We start from the raw sequence: 19,910 nt of genomic DNA, 5'->3' as shown, positions 1-19,910 counted from the left end.
CAGAAATTAGAATAAAACAAGGATCTCCAAAATCTAGAATAAATCAACATTTTATTTACTCTATCTTTCTTCACATTTTAAACACAAATAAACTGAAAATATAATAAAATCAAAATCTGTTTCAAATTACTGAAATTAATTCATATTTGTTTATACAGTTTAGTTACTGTTTTGCAACTTTTAAATTAATTTGCTGATGATGTCAATTACATTGTAAATAATAATCACATAAATCTGTATTTACCACGGAAGTAATCACTAATCAGATTAATATTTTGGCACAAAAATGGTAAGACGAAACTCCCACCAAATTAGATCTAAAAAGGAAAAAAAAAATATAGGAACAATAAACTATACTCCATATGATATAATAAAGTATCCCAAAAAGAACATATTTTAAGACAAATATAAAGCATTAAAAATATGAAAAACATTTGTAATAATATAATACAATAAAGGTAGAATACAAAATATTCTATTTTATGTAAAACAACTGCAATTATCTATCAAAGAAAAAAAACCACATTTATCATTAGCTGCGTATAAGAAACAAAAGAACACAATATCTTCATTGTTAAATATACAATTCTTTATATTTAATCCTACAATTATTTACATATTGTAAACAATGTACAGGTATAATTGATAAATTGCTTGAGGGGGTGGTGTACTCATTCTCAAACAACAAGCTCTTTATATTAATTATTAACACTAGCAGCACATTGTACACACTTCTAGAATATAAAAGATGGCAGAACACCTGGTCCAGTCCGAGTAGAAAGTAGGCTATATTAATTGTAAAAATTATGGGACAGTACCGTATACATACAAATTAAATACACCAATGGCATGATCAACATAACTACACCAGATGCAAGTGGTTAACTCTCCCAATACCGGACTCTCCCAAAACCAGACTTCTCTTGAGGGCCAAAAGGTCCCAAATTCATTTTTTTACCATTAAAAACACTTTCCGAATACCAGATTTTTCCGGAAGACCAGACATATTAGGCCAGCCCAAAGGTGTCTGGTATTGGGAAAGTTGATTGTATAAAATTCTATATAATTATATAAATTCTGACTAGAATGGTTGGATCGGAGGCTGTCAAAATATTAACTATGTTTAATATACATTCCAACATTTTTCTAGCATACAGTTTTTTTAGTTTACATAGCAGCACCCAAGTTTAAGACAAGGTGAAATTTAATACCTACCACTAGTATAATAATAGGTTTCAATTTGTGACGACCAAGGATCAACTGTAGTGGCAACATGTTAATTAATTTGTGTGCATGAGGATTCACTTAATTGCCATTTTCGCAGATTCTAGGTCTAGACAACAACCACTCAATTTGCATATGTCTTAGGTCATGGCAAATCGTTTTGCTAAAGTTTCCAGACATAGGCAATTTAATTACTGAGAGACTTGAGAGCTTCAGTAACTAACCCTGAGATATTTATTATACAGTATTAAAAGCTCTGTCTACACTATCAAACTAGTTTGACAAAAAAAGTGTGATGTGCACAAATATGGTAGTGATATTGCCAAATATGGTAGTAATATGACATTATCATGTCCATATATGGGCACATCACATTTTTTTGTCGCATAAAGTTTGATAGTGTAGACAAGGCTTTACTGTAACTAATTAGACACCAATATTTCAATATGTGCAACAAATAGGTGACAGAACATGTCTATACAGTAGATAGAAGACACTTCTGAGGTGAAATACCAGTTTAGTACTTTTAATTACTCAAAACACTCAATATCGGTCACTTCTAGACCTGTGCGGTTTCTCGCCACGGTAATAATCCTTACTTCTTTTATGACCGTCTCTCTTGGTGATCAAGTGCCGAAGATCCTTCGATTTTCCTGCAAAAGTCGGCCTCCTTCGTTCATCACCTCTCTCGTGCCTATGACTACTTCGTTTGAAAGTATCAGGAGAAATTTCTGATTCGGAATCCGATTTAATCTCCCCTTCCGATAACTCTCCTTCTTCAAGTTGAGAATCGTCCTTTGGTGGTGTTATAGGTGTTGTTACTTCATCTAGCATCAATCCTTCTTCTTCTGTCACTTTCTCCTCTTGCCTTGTTTCATCTTCTTGTTCTTCATCTTGCAACATGACCTCTTCACTTGTATTGTCCTCTTGTGTCATTATTATTTCATCACTCGTCACATTCTCAATTTTCTTCTCATCTTCAGTTGAAATAGGATATTCCGTAGCCTCTGTATCTAGAATGTCTTTTTGGTTATTTTCAGTTTTTTTATGTTTCTTCACCTTATTTTTGCTTGTTGAAACCTCTTTTACTTTCCTTTTTCGTTTCTTATTACTAATTTTATCCTTGCCAGGTGTTACATTGCTAGTGTCTGATATATCATCAGTAGGCACGAGTCCACTACTATCTGATGGAGACTTTTCAGTTTTTGTTAATGATTTTCTTTTTTTTGTTTCTTCTTTACTCGACTGCTCATTTAAACTATCTTTTTTCATTTTCTTCTTGCTTGAAATAGTTTTCGGTTTTTCAGAACCTTTTACCTTTTCTGATAAAGAACCGATGGTTGCTGTTGATGATTCAGTATTGGAATGTTTACTAGATTCTTTTATTGGACCTTTTTCTTTCTTAAGAACCATAGTTTTCGTTCTTTTTTCACTTATAAATGTATCTTTATCACTGTGTTTTTGTGTATTCTTAGGAGAGCCATCCTGCATAGTATCAAAATCTTCTTTATCATCGACTAAAGTTAAATTATCAACTTGTGAGCACTCACTATCAGAACCACTATCAATATCACTGAGACTGCGATCACTTTCTACATTGGCAGAAGTGTCCACATTCTGAGGCGTTCTAGATAGTTGTTCATCATCCATATTTTCTTTTGAATCCAATTGGGGCTGGATCTCAGAAGATTCAGAAGAATGACCATCGATGATTCTTGTATCATTTTCACTGCTGCTGTCATCATGTTCAAGATGTCGTAATGTAGGAAGGTGGTGACCTTTCCCTTTTGTTGAAGGAGATTTCTTATATTTTTTCTCAGTTTTTTCTACATCAATTTTAGGTTTCTGGTGTCTCCGTTCCGAAGTATGTTCTTGACTGTTTACATGAGTAGTTTTCTCGGACCTTTTTGAATCCTGGAGTGCTGTTTCATTGTGGCTTTTATTAATACTTGATGGATGATAGTTTCTGTCATCTTTTAATTTCTCCATCTTTTCAGATTTAGAAATTTCCTCTCGGTTTCTTCTATCTTTCTCGTTTCCTTTACTTGCTTCTCCTACGTTTCTTTTTTCTCTTTCTATATCTCTAATTTTTCTATCAGAGTGTCCTCTTTCTCTATCACTGTCCATCATTTTTTCAGCATCTTTTTTCCTCTCTTTTTCTTTAATTCTAATATCAATATCCAATCTAGATTCTTGCGACCTGCTATATCTATGTCTGTCTTTATCTCTAGATGATGAACGATTCCTTTCATCTCTGCTATCTCTATTTCGGTCTTCAGCCATCTGTGACATTTTTTCCCGCTGTTTTATTCTCCTTTGAATTTCAAGCTCTCTGTCTCTTTCCTTCTGTGACAATTTATCAAGTGATCTTTCATCAGTTACTTTTGAAGATTTATTTCTATGTCTTTGATCAGACACTGATATCTTTGAATGGTCTTTGGTAGTTTTGTTCTCGTATTCTTTTTCAATTCTATGCCGTTCACCTGATGAATACTTACCTGACTCTGGCTCGTTTAAATGAACCCCTTTGCTTGATTGTCTATCTGACCTGACATGATCATGTTCTTTCATCCTTCTATTTGACTCCTTCTCATATTTCTTGTTGTGGTCACGCTCACTTGAAGACATTCTTTTAGAATCAGACCTAACAACAGAATCATTCTCATTTACCCGTTTATCAGACCTTTTAGTATGGTCTTCATCTAATTTATGTTTCTGAGTAGTACTTGTTGAAGATCTAGATGAAGTTTCATTTTTTTTATCAGACAAATTTTGTTCAATTGAACTAGATTTTTCTGTCCTTAATTGTTTATCTTCAGATCTACTTTTAAATGATGAACTATCATCTCTATTACGTTCCTTATTTTCTGTCCTTCTTTCTTTTAATTTTGGTTCATCAATAACTTTTTGTTCTTCTCTAGTATGATCCTTTCTTTTATAGGTGTTTACAGTTCCATTTGAATATTGATCACTGATTCGATCTTTTCTCTTTCTACTCGGCGAAGCAGTTTCTCTACTTCTTACATCAGCTGATGAACTGCTTTTGTGAGGTAAACTTTTAACATCCTTCTTTAACACTCTTTCTTTCTTGTATATATTTCCAGATTTATCTCTGCTACTTGATCTATTTTCTCTTTTATCATCAGGTGGATGGCGGTCAAATCTTTCATTGTGCACTACACTGTTTTCTTTCTTTCTCTCAAGACTATTATCTTTTTGAAAGTAGTAATCTCGAGCTAGAGAATCTTCCAATAGTTGAATTGCTTCACTTGAGTTTGCCTGCTTACTGCTAAGTTCTTTAGCTTGTAATGCACTTTTAAGTATGTCATCAAATTCTTTACCTTCCTTGCCTTGGCTGCGTGCGGCCACTATCTTACGATACATCAGGGCTTGGAAACGCATTGGTTGTAAATAGTCAAGTCTGAAAAAAAATTTATTGAATTAATAGATTATAATTCCATATTATTTAATCATGGTATTTATTATCTGAAGCCTGAAACAAGGACAATTAGGAAAGTTTGTAGCCAGGCTTTTTACAGGAGTCATTTTCTCACAATAGCCCACATTTTTTCCACAAAAGAGCACCATTTTCCACAAAAGGGGAAAAAATAGTCACAAGCTGTCATCACTTGTTTGAAAAGGGCACTTCAAGAAAAAGGGGTTCATTCCAACCTTTGAACCATGGCTACGGGCTTGTTAAGCTGTATTAGGCATACTGAGAATGTATGACTTATAATAACATGTATGAATCGGTAAATGTGTGTTTCATTGGACTTACTTTCTGACAAGGGCAGCAATCTCCATATCCTTTCGCTTAATTTCTCCTTGTGCCGTCTTGTACAAGGAAGAGATATTCCTCCGCAACTTCAAATTTTCTTCCTTGATTGCGTTTTCCTAACAAAAAATGATAAAATAATTAATGATACTATTGAATTTTTGGTATAAACACAATTTGGATTATACATTTTAAATTACAATTGTAGATTTTAAATTCCTTGGTGGTGATAACTTAGAAAGGAACAATCACAAAATTAATAAGCATTTAATACTAATAATAAAAACTAATTATGAGTATTCATAACTCACATAACTATTAATTGGGTTTCTGTTTTATTATTACAATTAAATACTATCCAGTACCATAATGTGTGTAATAATTTAAGTTAACTTACTTGCTTTATCAATTTCTGTAATGACGATTTCAATTCTTCAACTTTGAGGAGATTTATGTTCTTGTCTTTTAAAAGCTGCGAAAAAACAATGTAAGTAACAAGATATTTAAATATTGCATGATTTAAGAAATTGAAAAATAGCAAGTTATTTACTACAGTCAACTCTCCCAATATCGGAAACTTTTGGGCTGACCTAATACGTTTGGTTTTTCCGAAAATTCTGGTATTCTGAATGTGCTTATAATGGTAAAAATGAATATGGGTTATATTGGACTTCAAGAAGAGTCTGGTTTTGGGAGAGTTGACTAAATCCTAACAAAAGAAATATATTTTCATAAAACTACTGTATATTATAATTCAATTAAGAATAATCTTTACCTGATCGTAACTAAGTCTTGATGAGGCTTCTTCAATTACAAACTCACTGTAAAGATCCAGACTGGAGTCCAGTGCTTTATAAGGTGTTTTGAAGTCGGTACCATCCATTGACATATCGGCATAAAGTTCTTCAAGACTAGTCTCGTGGAATGTCTTGTTCGATTCCATTTCAAAGTCATTATCAATGTTGGTGTCAAAGTCACTTTCTTGATTTGTAGTCTTTTGTTCTTCATCATGACTTATTCTTTTAGATTTTCCCTCATCACTAATTTCATTATTTTTCATGTTTGATCTTCCCTCTAGACTAGTTTCATTGCTTTTCTTCTTTGACTGTTCATCTTTCTCGTAAACATCATCGAAACTAATATCATGGCTTTTTCTGTTAGATTTTCCAACTTCACTACTCTCACCACTTCTTTTTGATTTTCCACTTTCTTGGATTTTTGTTTTAGACTCTTTCTCACGCACATCATCAGAACTTATATCATGACTTCCTCTTTTAGATTTACTATCACCACTTTTGCCATGGATTCTTCTTTTAGATTTTTCATCAAGACTACGTTCATGACTTTTTGTCTTTGACTTTTCGTGTTCTTTATGATTACTGTGGCTTGTTCTTTTAGATTTGCTATCACAACTTGCATCACCAGCTTCTCTTTTAGGTTTTTCATTAAGATTACTTTCAGGACTTTTTGTCTTTTTTAACTCTCCATCTTTTTTATGAACATCATGATGACTTGTTCTTTTAGATTTGCTATTACCACTGGCATCTTGGGCTTCTCTTTTAGATTTTTCATTAAGACTACTTTCATGACTTTTTGTCTTTTTTAACTCTCCCTCTTTTTTATGGACATCACTCTGGCTTGTTCTTTTAGATTTTCTATCATCACTCGTGTCACGATCTTCTCTTTTAGGTTTTTCATTAAGACTACTTTTTATCTTTAACTCTCCCTCTTTTATATGGACATCATGATGACTTGTTCTTTTAGATTTTCTATCACCACTTGTGTCACAATCTCTTCTTTTCTCGTCAAGCATACTTTCATGACTTTTCCTCTTTGACTCTTTATTCTTATCCTCGGCTTCATTTCTACTTCTTGACTTTTCACCAATGTTTTTGTCATCGCTTCTTTTTGATCTGCTTTCAGGATTAGTTTCATGGCTTCTTCTCTTTGATTTCGCATTTGTTTTATTGTCTTTCTCTCTTTCATCAACTCTCTTTTCAGAGCTCTTTGCTTTAGGTTTTTTGTCCTGATTACCTCTTGGCTTATCATTACTATTTTCCTGACTTCTATTCTTTGATTTTTCATCTAAATCACTTTCCTTACTTCTTTTTCTTGTGTCCTTAACTTTTTTAGATTTATCTCCAGGTGATGAGGTCTGTTTGTTGGAGGTATTTTCTTTAATGTTCCTTTCTTTCTGGCCACTAACATTTTTTGATGATTTCTGATTAGAGGAATGTTCAATGTTCTTTCCTAGTTCAGTTACTGAATCTTTCTTTTTAATCATTTCATTCTTTTCATCTTCACTACTGCTACTGTCTTCTTCATCACTGCTGCTGGACCCATCACTGTCTGCACTACTGGATTCTCTCTCGTTATCACTATCTTTATTTTCCTCGTTATTACTGCACTCTTCATCACTTGCAATTTCATAGTCAGGATTAAAGTTCATCTCAGGATCACTTTCTGGCCCAAACTCCATTTCAGTAAAATTCAGTCAACTTAAAAAAAAATAATATTAATAATAATTAATTATGTATTTCATTTCAGTAGGCCCTAATGATAGAGAAAATATGATTATTATTTATTAATATTATTATTAAAACCAAATTATTAATATTAGGCCTAGGCCTAGGCCTAGGTAGTAGTATTTACTTTAAATATAATTTAATTGATTTTCTTGATAGCAGCTTTATAAATTATTAAGGTTGAATTAGAAAGCAGTGATGGCAATGATATTAAATATTAATGAAAGAATAAATGTAATAAACATCACACAGTTCTACAGGCCTTGGCTAGGCTTAGTCCCTCATATCAAACTCAGCCAGCGTCCCCGTCCAATCGAAGCCTCATGTTTGGTTTATGTCTAGGCCTAGCCTGGCTCTATATAGTTCTATTCCAAAAACTTAACAACATACCTCTTACATATTTCGAATTATTACAAAAGTGAAGTTTATTTACTGGTAAATTAATCAGATAAATAAAAGGAATTAAAGTATAAATGATGAACTACGAACTCGATGCGATAAGAACATTTTATCGGTTTGTTGCCATCTATCTCTCTCGTCGCCCGCCACCACATTCTTTTATATATACAGAGAGGACGCTATTTAATTTAAAATCTCTCCGCAGATACACAAATCTGTACACATTATAAAAACTGTAAATAATTTTTATTCTGGCATGTGTCATAATAAAAACTATTTATAATTGATAGGTTACAAGGGTTTTTGCTACGAATTTGTTTCTCTGGGTGTTTTTTTTTCTGATCGGCGGGGGAAAATGTTTTTTTTTTAAAGAAATGCCAGGAACATTGAACCATGGACCTGTAAATTTATAGGTCCATCTTTTGAACTCAGGACACAGAAATGATATTTTTGTAATATCTCTATGTTTGACGATGCTGACGGGCCGCGAAGATGATTATTTTAAATAATCAACACGGGATATTCCAATTGTATTTTTTCCAAGTTATAATACAATTCAATATCTGGTCTTCGTGTTCACACAAAAATAACACTCACGTGTTATTTCAATTTTAAAATTCAAGATGTGAAAAAACAACAAAATTTCCTTAAAATGATTTACTATTGCATGAAAAGTTGCAAATTAATTTATTCATATTTATCATTACCATTTAATGTTATTACTATTTTTCAACTGAATATTGCATTGTATGTCCATGTTAAGGAAACTGAGTAGGCCTACCGAGTACTAAAACGTAATCACGATGAACCTGGACCACTCGAATCGATCCGGATCGAGACAACTACTTTTAATGATTACAAGCATTAGGGGTTTAAAATGCCTAACCTAGACGGTTATTACAAAATATAAACATTGATAAACCCCACTTTAGACAATAGAAAGTGTAAACCCTGAGATCATGCTTCTCAATGACGTCAGTGGCGTAACGGGTATGTGAGCGCTCACTGGCTAAATAGTCCAGTAAAAATATGGTTGAACCTAGAACAAATTGCAACAGAATTTTTTTTTGTTTTATATGGTTGATATGGTGAACATAAACATCATATCCAAAGTTTACCAAAATCGGACATCGGGAAGTGGGCTAATTAGCATAAATTCAAAATGGCCGCTATTTGCTATTTTAAAGCCCCATATCTCCTTAACGGTTGGATTTAGACCACCTAAGTGCATTACGAGTAGATATAAATGTGATATTAAACATTCTAATTAGCATATTTAAATTACCAAATGATGTACCTATGACGTCATATGTTAGTTGTGACGTCATATATTATGTTATAAATGCTTAAATGACATTATACTATGCGAACAACTTAGAAACTGCAGAAAAACAAGTTTCTTAACATTCTCCTTGTTGAAATGAACATAACTTCCAAAGTTTACCAAAATCGGACGTCAGGAAGTGTGTTAATTAGCATAAATTCAAAATGGCCGCTATTTACTATATCATTTTGAAGCCCCATATCTCCTTAACGGTTGGTTTTAGACCACCTAAGTGCATTGCGAGTAGATATAAATGTGACATTAAACTTCCCAATTAGCACATTTAAATTACCATATGACGTAAATATGACGTCATAAGGTAGTTGTGACGTCATATATTATGTTATAACTGCTTAAATGACATTATCCTATGCTAAAAAATGTAGAAACTGCAGGAAAACAATTTTCTAACAATTTCCTGTTGAAATGAACTGAACTAAATGATATCCAAAGTTGACCAAAATCAGACTTCAAGAAGGGGGTCAATTAGAATAAATTCAAAATGGTTGCTGTTTGCTATACCATTTTGAAGCCCTGTATCTCCTTAACGGTTGGGTTTAGGAATCCTATGTGCATTACGAGTAGATATATGTAAAAACCGTTGAAATTTATCATTAAGTTTCCATTTACAAAATCTTATGAAATTAGTTGTTCTACAGAACCGTATGAAAGGTGATCATCAACTGTATTTCCGAAACTGATTTGTACTCACGCGCACATCTTGTTTTGTGTTCCCTAAAACTACATCTTTTAGAACTTTATCTCTTTAAATTGGTAAAGGAAAATAAAAAAATATTGTAATGAGGCGATTGTCTGTGGGTCAGGCTATTCAAACCCATCATTCCCACAAACTCATCTCAATTCCCCAACTGGGAATTGAGATGATACATAATGATAAATGTCATACTGTAGTTTTCGGTATAGTCGGCATCTCCATTCTGCTCTTTCAAAGTTGCTATTTCATTGCCAGAAATTGCATCTGTTTGGTGTCGATCATTTATGAGACAACAACTTTTTATGACATATAATGTTTATCTTTTGAATGTTGTTTCAAAGATTCAATGAGCATATAACAAGGACATTAAATAATGTGTCAACAAGGATGAAGAACCGTTAATCAGTTAATTTAAAAGATACACATCAACGGAATCCAAAAGGGGTTTTTAAGGTAATAAAGTAATTTTCCAACTTGTCACTACTAATTACAGTATTTAATTTTTCGACAACAGACAGTATTCAACTTCCTTGACAGAAAATGTCAGAAAAATGGAAACTTTGAATGCAGATGGGGATCTATTAAATATATTACTTTGCCATTATTAAAAAAGCGATTGAGTTTTAAGACAGAAGAAGCAAAAAATAGTGGAATAATTGGTACTTAAAGAAAACACAAAGATGTTGCAAATTTGCTCCTTAAGACGCTCTGCACTTGCAAAGAAACAGAGAGATGCACTATATTCGAAGCAAGAACTGTTCATTCCAAAATTAAAAAAGACATCAGAAAAGCCAATGAAGTAGACTTACTGTGCCTACATGTATGGTGTAAGTATTTTGACGGCGCCAACATTACATTTTCTATGTATGTACTTTGGATGGGAAACTTACTGTGATCCAACTCCATATTTAGGATTGGGTTGAATTATTAAATCCAAGACTCATTACAGAATTAAGAATCTCTTTTCTTTAAATATATATGAGATATATATGCAGTTATTAAAAGTTGCAGTTGCAGAAAATTAACTGGAATGTTCTATTGCATGTTGTGAAGGGTGGCCGAATAACTTCTGATACCCATGATCTTAACATGAATGTGTTAAATGTTCTACTATTTTCATGAGATTAAAAACATCTTTTCCTACGGTTTCTATATTTTTCCCTTAGAATAATGCCAATTGAGCATTATTGTGACAGAACATGACGTCAAATGTCTTATGACATCATAGTTATGTTATATGGTAGTTTAAATACGCTAATTGGAAAGTTTAATATCACATTTATATCTACTCGCAATGCACTTAGGTGGTCTAAACCAACTGTTAAGGAGATATGGAGCTTCAAAATGGTATAGTAAATAGCGGCCATTTTGAATGTATGCTAATTAACCCACTTCCTGATGTCCGATTTTGGTAAACTTTGGAAATAATGTTCATTTCAACAAGGAGAATGTTAAGAAACATGTTTTCTTGCAGTTCCTAAATTGTTCGCATAGTATAATGTCATTTAAACAGTTATAACATAATATATGACGTCACAACTACCATATGATGTCATAGGTATCTCATATGGGAATTTAAATATGCTAATTAGAATGTTTAATATCACATTTATATCTACTCGTAATGCACTTAGGTGGTCTAAATCCAACCGTTAAGGAGATATGAGGCTTCAAAATAGCAAATGGCGGCCATTTTGAATTTATGCAAATTAACCCACTTCCCGATGTCCGATTTTGGTAAACTTTGGATATGACATTCATTTGAACCATGTTTACCAGAAAAAACAAAAAAAAATTCTGTTGCAATTTGTTCTAGGTTCACCCTATTTTTGACTTATCTTTACTGGACTAAAACCCAAGGATGGGGCCCATGAGCAATGCTCAGAGGAAAAATAAAATATGCCGGCTTTGGAACTTGGAGGGCCAATTAGGTTGCCTAAATGAACCAGGGACCTCAGGCCTCTTCGTTACGCCACTGGATCATGACGTTGGACGGTTTGTGAAGGATGATAATCTCATATTTCTACTAATTTAACAAAATTATCAAAGGAGATAAAGCGAAATATAGAGTCATCTATTGTTCAGGAGATTTTAGATTTAGTAGACATATTATTTTCAATCAAATGATTCAGACACAATGAGTAATAATTCAGTTAGTCTGGAACAACATTCAGCTGTTTTATTTATTTAAATGTTTGTAAAGCCAAACTCCACCGGCAACGGCAGCCGTCCAAAACGTTGTCCTGGTAACAAAACGTACAAAACCGCGAGCCGTCGGGGCGTTCCTTTCTACGAACGACTTTGGAAATGGAATCGCTGGATAGTCCTAAAAAATAAGAATAATACATTGAAGCTTTAATAAAGCAGCTTTATAACAGTAAATAACAGCAGATTACATTTTACAGTATGGTTAAAATACTTTATATATGCCTATGCTTGAGGAATACGCAACTTAAAGGCCAATTTACACAGAAGAGCGGTAACGGTAAGCGGAAAACCGCGTAGCTTGTCTCACATAGAATCTGTATTTTCCTGAGCGGAAACCGTCCGTCTTCTCTGCGTTGTGTGTAAATGGTCATAAGGAATAGCATATATTTTATATTTGTATTACCCTTACCGCTCGTCTTAATGTTGTATAGTAGTACTTTGCAAAACAATACAAAAGTTTCCCCGAGTATACACTCGGGAAACACTCGGGGAATGTTGCGTTTCTTACCTTTGTTTCTGGTTCGTCTTGCCAAATCATGGATTTTGGTAACTTTCCCATATCATAAAGTATCTATAAAGTCAACAATCAATTGTAATTATCTAATATTATCATAATCACGTAACAAAAGTATAATAGACCTACTATTATTTATTAAATGTTCGCCGATTGAATACCTCTCTAGCAGCACGTTCACCAGATTCAACAGCTCCGTCCATATAGCCAGACCATTTACTAGCCGTTTCCGTACCTGCAAAGTGTATACAGCCGATTATCCTTCTTAATTCTCTGAAAAGAAATTATAGATTTTAAGACCTCTCATAATGTTAACGCACATAGTTGCTGATGTCGTATCACTACCATATTTGGGCATTTTACCACTATATTATAGGGCACATCACATGTTTTTGTGTCACATAAAGTTTGATAGTGTAGACAGAGCTTAAGAATGAAAAAAGAGCTAAATTACCTCCCGTATTGGTAAAGAGTTCCTGGCTGGAATATAGTTGTGTAACCACCCGCTGAATACGCTTCTGCCATCCAGTTTTTCTCTACATAGTTAATTGGCTAAAAATATAGGTTTGTCATTTGTTAATCACGCCGCTGGTGACGGATGACGTCACCGCTGATAATAATTTTGATAATCATATATCATAACAGTAATTATAATTATAAAGACGATATAATATACAAGAATTCACTTACATGCATTGCTTCATCGGTGCCGAAAACTTTTGCATAATATCGACACAATTTATCACGTCTAGGTTTAAAAAAAAAATAAAAGCCTTAGAGCGCCCTCTCTATCGTCACACAACTTGGTTTCAAGTGCGGTTGTCGAAATTTGAACCCAGTATCATGAGGTTGTCGTTTGTTACAATTTATTGATTAACTGATTTTAAAATGAAATTGCCGTGAATGAAGTTCAACTTTGATATTTAAAATATAATTTTAATGTATGAACTTTCTTCCTTTCGATTTACAACAATGCATCTTTTAATATCACGAATATAGGTCTAAAACAAAAACACGTTACCGTTCATTTTCAGTAAGCTGACAGAACTTTCTAGCCTTGTTTGCGGTTATAAATCTAAAATAAAATGAAACAAAGGTTAAGTGTTTCGTTCTTCCTAGTAGGAACACACCTTTCCCCTCCCTAGCCCATGTTATTATGAATATCTTAATGAACATGCCTATGATAGTCATGTGTCGTATTCGATTGGGATTTTTAACGTGGAGTAGACCTATAGTTTTTCCGTTTTTTCCGTACTCAACGAATCTTTGTTGACAACGAAAGTTCCCAATCGAATACGACTATTGACTCACGTGACTAAAGCTGGCGCACTTCCATCCGGTTTGGTGTCATCTACTGACCACTCTACTGGAAGATCAGGATCGATATTCCACGAGGAACCACAGTACCCTAAAAACGAACAATTACCAAAAGTTATCAATATTATTATTAACAGTTCTACGAGACATAGTTGACTGGATCGCATTCAGTCATGTTGTTCATTTTCTTAATACAGGTAGTTGTTAATAAGAATTGTAATACCTACCTCTATCTCTCCAGAAGTCAGTCTTGTAATAGACCATACACTTTATTACCGAGCCCATCGGACTGCGCGCGGCAAGCTGGTTTCGGAGCGGTGGCAGTGGAGGGTTAAAATGAATCTTTTGCGTTAAACCTGGTGACATCGCTATAATTACATGTTTCGCCTGGAAATTAAAAAAAATAACGTTTTTCGACAAACGAGCAATAAATAGTAACCAGGGTTCGTTAATAATTTTTATAAAGTTCGGTAAAGTTCCAATCGAATGAGAAAAATGATATTTTTCTTCCTCATACTTTGTAAATCTTTTCATTCAATGTTTTGATAACGGCTACGTCTCCTGATTGGTCGAGTGAGTATACTGGGCTATCTAATATGACGCGCTCCTTTCCAATCTTGTTCATGAGTCGGATTGAAATCTGTTGCGATCCTCCTATGAATTTCTTCTCCTGTATAAACAACAATAAAACAAGCCACTTTGTGTAGAATTATTGTATGAATTATATTTTTACGACGATTACTGATTGTAGATTCTATAGTAATACTAGTAATTTACTAAACGTACTATATTATACAGTAGAACCTCCCTCATTGGGACATTCTTATTCAAGGGACACTCTCACTGTGAAGAGGACACATTCATGTGAACCGAACTATAGACCTAGGTTAGTTCAAGGAAACACTCCTTTTAAAGCTTGGTTCCCACTAGCGACGCAATGCAAAGGACGTAACGCAACATAAGTGATTTGACCAATCACAAGCGATGGATTATTCAGTTGCTTGGCATTGGTCAACTCGCTTGCGTTGCGCGTACGCCCTTGCATTGCATCCTGGTGGGAACCACGCTTAAGGGGACATTTGCTAATTTGTTGTTGGTTCATGAAGGTTTCGTCAACTCAATAGGGTCGGTTCTGTGACTGCTTTCATGTCTGTTTTGACCACTCACCTGTCCGCCAAATTCAGTTGATATCATTCTCATAAATCCTCCAGATTGCTTGATGTACCATGCAACAAACAACACAGACATTTCAGTCGGCTCAGATGTGACAGTTAGTTTACACATGGACTTACAGAAGTTATTACCCGTTCTTAAATACAAGAAAACAAACAACAAGCATTAGGCCAATTTACACAGACGGTAACGGTAAGCGGAAAACCGCGTAGCTTGTCCATGTAGAAAACCCGCTCGTCCGCTGCTAGGGAATAACAGATTCTATATTGTTATTACTACACACGAATAACTTAACAATTCATTATTTAATTGATATTTGTTTATGTGTCCGACTGCTACTTTCCCATTCGTATTTATGTCTATCAGGGCAGAGTAAAATCGATGTCTACTTATTATTAACTCTACGATGCTAGCTCTCGGTTATTCATTCGTTTGTATACTTATATATTCTCACACCATTGCTTCTGGTCATTGTTTCTCCGTCATTTATTATTCTACTACTAACTTCGTCAAAGTATTCTTATCAATCCAATCTTGCATTGTAGTGTTATCCAACTCTTCTGCGTCAGGACAATCCCAAGGATCAGCAGATGGAATCTGAAAATACGACATCATACAATTATCAAAGGATAACGAAGAAAATATCTGTGTGTCTATGTGCGCGTTTAGGAAACTTAGCTCGGCTTGCCAAGATAGGAACTCGTAACAGTCATTTGATCTTACGTCTGGCTGCGACAAACCAACAGTACTGTACTGTATGTATATATTCTCCGCGGCGCGCGGTGTCTGATCGTGTCGCAGCCACAGATAAACCTTTTGATCTCCGGAACTTAGCATCCTGTTGTTAGATTGCCTTAAACCGGGGGCATACCCACCAACGTTAGCGATAATTAGTCCATGAAACTAATATACGCCAGGTAAATAACTCAACCTGAACGGGCCCATTATAGTGACGATGTTAATAATGATTATAGGTGACTGCTATAAATGATGAAGTCACTGATTTGACTAATATGGTAATGATGACGATATCAATACTGATTCTAATGACAGAAGGGTTACCTTTTCACCAAGGCTGTCGATTCCTCGAATCACTTGGTTGATATCCATCCATACGAGAGGGTTATAAAACGTTGGGAATGTTCCTGTGAATGGATAAACTTTACCCTGTGGACATATTAGATAATCTATGAGTATTTATTTTATTACATTTTCAGGCATAAACAACAACGTATAAACATGACAGCGGTGCAGCACCCTGAGGATTGCCATGAGTGCTAAGCACTACCGAATTGGCTCTCCATAGTGCACTTCAAATATATACAAGTAAAACAATAACAATACATAAGATAAGTATAAACAATTGAAAAATTATGTAGCGTCAAAATTTAACAATCATTAAAAAATATATAAATATTATTTACAGATAAAATTGTTCGTGTGTACAAAACATTAAAGCTGCCTGATATAAGATCGGAGAAAAGCACATAATACATTGTACCAGGGAAGAGTTAATTTAACTCTTCCCTAATTGTACATAACATGGCCTCATCTGTAACTATTTCGGCGTAAAATATCTCATTTTTGTCCTTATGGTTAAAGTAAAGTATCAATAATTATTGACTACCGTACTTAGTTTGGCACAACTGCAATGTAACCTTTAACCAAAAATAATACATTTATCTTACATCCTGTAACCACGATATCTTCGCGTCCTCGTCAATTGGGTAACTTTCAATGCCTAGCTCTTTTGCTACTCTTAGCAAACGGTCTTGTGTGCGTCCAACGTATGATCCACCCAGATCAACGTATCCACCCACTGAAGAATCCTAAGTTAGAAAAATCAGAATTAAAACAATTTACATTATTTTATACTATTTAATTATTTTCAATAAGAAACTGTTACCAGCTGAGCATCATCTTTCTCTTATCAATCATCATTCAAAAATGTCTTTAATAAAACATCATATTGCGTTGCCTAGTAACTGGTACGATCGAGGAATTATAGTTTAGACACCAAGCTTTATTATGGTTCCTATTAATATTTTTGTGAATTTAGTTACGGTATACATATTTTTGTAAAAATTTATTTAAATTTGGCATTTGGTCACGATCTGTAAATTATTGTATGTGGTTTTATAATAATAATAAATGAAATAAAAATATTATTTTGTTTCTTTTCTTTTCTTAATAGTAGGCCTATCATTGTTATCGATTTACCCTCATTGTGTGCGTGCGCCCACCGACTCTGTCACGTGCTTCCAATACCAAAACATCAACGCCGCTCTCGGCAAGCAGCTTAGCAGCACACAGCCCTTTAAATAAATAAAAAATAGATAATAAAAAACTATCCATATGAGAGTAGGTTGGAGTGGGGATTTGGTTCTGATCTATTGGACAAAAATCAGAGAATATATAATATAATCTTTGGTAAAATGAATACATGGACAACTTGTTTAAGGATTTTTTTGCACAAGCGCCACTAGTTTGGAACCAGCTTCTACTCCATATCCATCAATATAAATCTCTTAAGCAATTCAAGTCACTTCTAATATCCCACCTTTTTCAATAATTGTTTTAGCGCTGTGAGACATCAGCAAATAGCGCTTTATAAAAGTTTATTATTATCATTATTATCAAAATTCAACTAGGCTATACTTATACTATGGCATTTCATTGCGTTGTACTAGTTCCCACTACTAGAACGCAATGGGTTATCCGAACTGTCGCTTTGTCATTGGTCAACTCACTTGCCTTGTGCTTACGTCCACGCGATACGTCCTAGTGAGAACCAATGTTAATACATCATGGATTCTTATCACCGTGCTTTCGTCGCTCCTAATATAAAATTTTAGGCCGATACGAATTAGTTTTGATAAAGGCTTGTTACTCGTTTTTGCAAAACATTTTTGTAGGCCTATCCAAATATTGATTTAAAAATGAGGCTATCATTCGCTTCCCCTCTGAATCAATAACGTCTATGCAGAGAACCATGTCGAAATTCTCCATGGCTGAACAATACTACAGTACATAATGACAAGTATAATTGAAACACAGGCCTAGGGACAAAGGGAATTATTATTATTTAGTTTCGTCTAATGACAGATTTCTGATTGTTGAGTGACAGGAATACAATAGTGATTGTCAAGTATTGGCAGCTGTAACGGTGCTTAGGCCTAGCACATTGGTTAATTACGTTATGTGGTCAAAGGATCGGACATGATGGTGAAGACTGGTATGTTATGAAGACAATTTCCTACACCGCAACGCAACAAATTACGGGCGCACAATTAAAGTATTTTGACCAATCACAAGCGACAGTATCAAAGATAATCCGTCGCTTGTGATTGGTCAAGTTCATGCGTTGCGTATTTCTCGACTGTGATTTATTTTAATAAAGTAAAAAAACACAGCAAAGTATTCATTTGGGAAAGTTATTCAAGATCCCATGTAGAAACAGTAAACCTCCTAAGTAAACAAAATTAACCGGCGATCGATATATTTTATTCGACATGTATGGACTTAGACAGAAAAGGACTCTGTCTTTGTTGACAGACTGAATAGGTCCATGATAAGTTCTCGTATCAAAAATTTACACAACCTTCATCCTATACTTTATTTATTGTATTATTATTTTAAACTAATAGTAAGCCTACAACAAGGTTACTGTATCCGGGTGCCTTAAGGGTTCATAAAAGGGAACATTAACCAAAGGTTTGGGGCTTTTTAATGCATTTTTACTTCGACCAAAATTATTTCGACTATCACTATTAATATCTCATGTCAATATGTTCAATCCAGACATAAAATCAGGTGACAATGAATACTGCTATCCAGTTTAAACGCACGTAGGGAACCTATTATTGACTTCCACCCAATGTGGTGTCAACACTTCGACCTATATAAACCACATATTATTTCGAACATCTAGAACACCAAAATAAACAACTTGCAGATGTTCTAGTTTTAATCATGTTAAAAGCCTATTCTGCAGAATGAATCCATGAATTGCCTAGTCATAGTAGGCATATAAGTAGGCCAAATGGAAATATACGTAAAATGTAATACGTTAGCTGGATATACAGTATTTTATTATTATATACGCGCGTATGTTTTGGTGGTACACGCACATTGGTAATTATGTGACGTCGAATGTCGTATTGATTTATAGCCTTAATGTAATAAAATTAAAGTAGCATACAACATGCATTACACTATCACGTATGCATGTTGCATAATAATGTAGTACTATAGTGTGATATGAAAATAGCCTGTAGCGGCTTTACATTCAGTAATGTACCATTGTTCAGTAGGCCTAGATATAGAAACGGTGCAACTCACATACAAACTATACCTACCGCTAATTCCGCCTCCGATAACTATAACGTCTTTTGTTTCTGCCATGATTACTTTCGAAAAGCTATGTACGATATGTTACTACAATGTGCACTGTGTTGCACTATGGTACAGTATAATGTTATCAGTAGTATTAATAAGCGTTATGTTCTGCGGCGGCGCAGTGATCACAATGAGTGATTTAATCCGAGGGACGTCGTTGATGATTGGTCAATGTAGTGAGTGTACCATTATATGTCAATAAGCACTTTCTCGCCAAATCTGATCCTCTTGGTACGGTATGAACGGGATGTTTGCGTCAGCGCATACCATCATATTCAGAAGGAATTATTGCTACAAAGTATTAATCTTATTTCGCACGTGCGCGTACACGTCACATT

At 34.3% G+C, this 19,910-nt stretch overlaps 2 protein-coding genes across 2 annotated transcripts; both read right to left on the bottom strand.

Moving 5' to 3' along the window:
• Positions 1 to 25: 25 nt before the first annotated feature.
• Positions 26 to 8,059, bottom strand: LOC144847616 (uncharacterized). Its single transcript, XM_078704062.1, has 5 exons — positions 7,915 to 8,059; positions 5,775 to 7,497; positions 5,397 to 5,471; positions 5,003 to 5,118; positions 26 to 4,645 (listed from the first exon to the last, which is right to left on the bottom strand). Exons 2-5 carry the CDS (start codon positions 7,476 to 7,478, stop codon positions 1,768 to 1,770), a joined length of 4,773 nt encoding a protein of 1,590 aa, XP_078560188.1. The 5' UTR covers positions 7,479 to 7,497; positions 7,915 to 8,059; the 3' UTR covers positions 26 to 1,767.
• A 698-nt stretch (positions 8,060 to 8,757) lies between these two features.
• On the bottom strand, positions 8,758 to 19,666 carry LOC144849262 (amine oxidase [flavin-containing]-like). The gene is made up of 16 exons (XM_078706340.1): positions 19,533 to 19,666; positions 17,395 to 17,489; positions 16,863 to 17,003; positions 16,237 to 16,341; positions 15,680 to 15,771; positions 15,169 to 15,310; positions 14,519 to 14,671; positions 14,229 to 14,388; positions 13,996 to 14,092; positions 13,706 to 13,759; positions 13,375 to 13,432; positions 13,139 to 13,236; positions 12,846 to 12,957; positions 12,679 to 12,741; positions 11,812 to 12,288; positions 8,758 to 8,932 (listed from the first exon to the last, which is right to left on the bottom strand). Exons 1-15 carry the CDS (start codon positions 19,576 to 19,578, stop codon positions 12,142 to 12,144), a joined length of 1,563 nt encoding a protein of 520 aa, XP_078562466.1. The 5' UTR covers positions 19,579 to 19,666; the 3' UTR covers positions 8,758 to 8,932; positions 11,812 to 12,141.
• Positions 19,667 to 19,910: the final 244 nt, after the last annotated feature.

The sequence above is a fragment of the Antedon bifida genome, chromosome 7 (assembly GCF_963402885.1).
Source record: "Antedon bifida chromosome 7, ecAntBifi1.1, whole genome shotgun sequence".
Classification (NCBI taxonomy): Eukaryota; Metazoa; Echinodermata; class Crinoidea; order Comatulida; family Antedonidae; genus Antedon; species Antedon bifida.
The sequence above is the reverse complement of the archived record's forward strand: the minus strand, read 5'-3'. Positions and strand labels throughout refer to the sequence as shown.

Excerpts from the sequence above, each read along its gene's own strand:
- LOC144847616 (XM_078704062.1), bottom strand. The coding sequence starts at position 7,478 with ATGGAGTTTGGGCCAGAAAGTGATCCTGAGATGAACTTTAATCCTGAC. Across the intron at positions 5,472-5,774 it reads CAAGACTTAGTTACGATCAG|CTTTTAAAAGACAAGAACAT; the intron begins GTAAAGATTATT and ends GTTTTTTCGCAG. Across the intron at positions 4,646-5,002 it reads ATTGCTGCCCTTGTCAGAAA|ACTTGACTATTTACAACCAA; the intron begins GTAAGTCCAATG and ends ATTTTTTTTCAG.
- LOC144849262 (XM_078706340.1), bottom strand. The coding sequence starts at position 19,578 with ATGGCAGAAACAAAAGACGTTATAGTTATCGGAGGCGGAATTAGCG. Across the intron at positions 14,672-15,168 it reads CAACTGAATTTGGCGGACAG|GAGAAGAAATTCATAGGAGG; the intron begins GTGAGTGGTCAA and ends TTGTTTATACAG. Across the intron at positions 14,093-14,228 it reads TGACTTCTGGAGAGATAGAG|GGTACTGTGGTTCCTCGTGG; the intron begins GTAGGTATTACA and ends GTTCGTTTTTAG.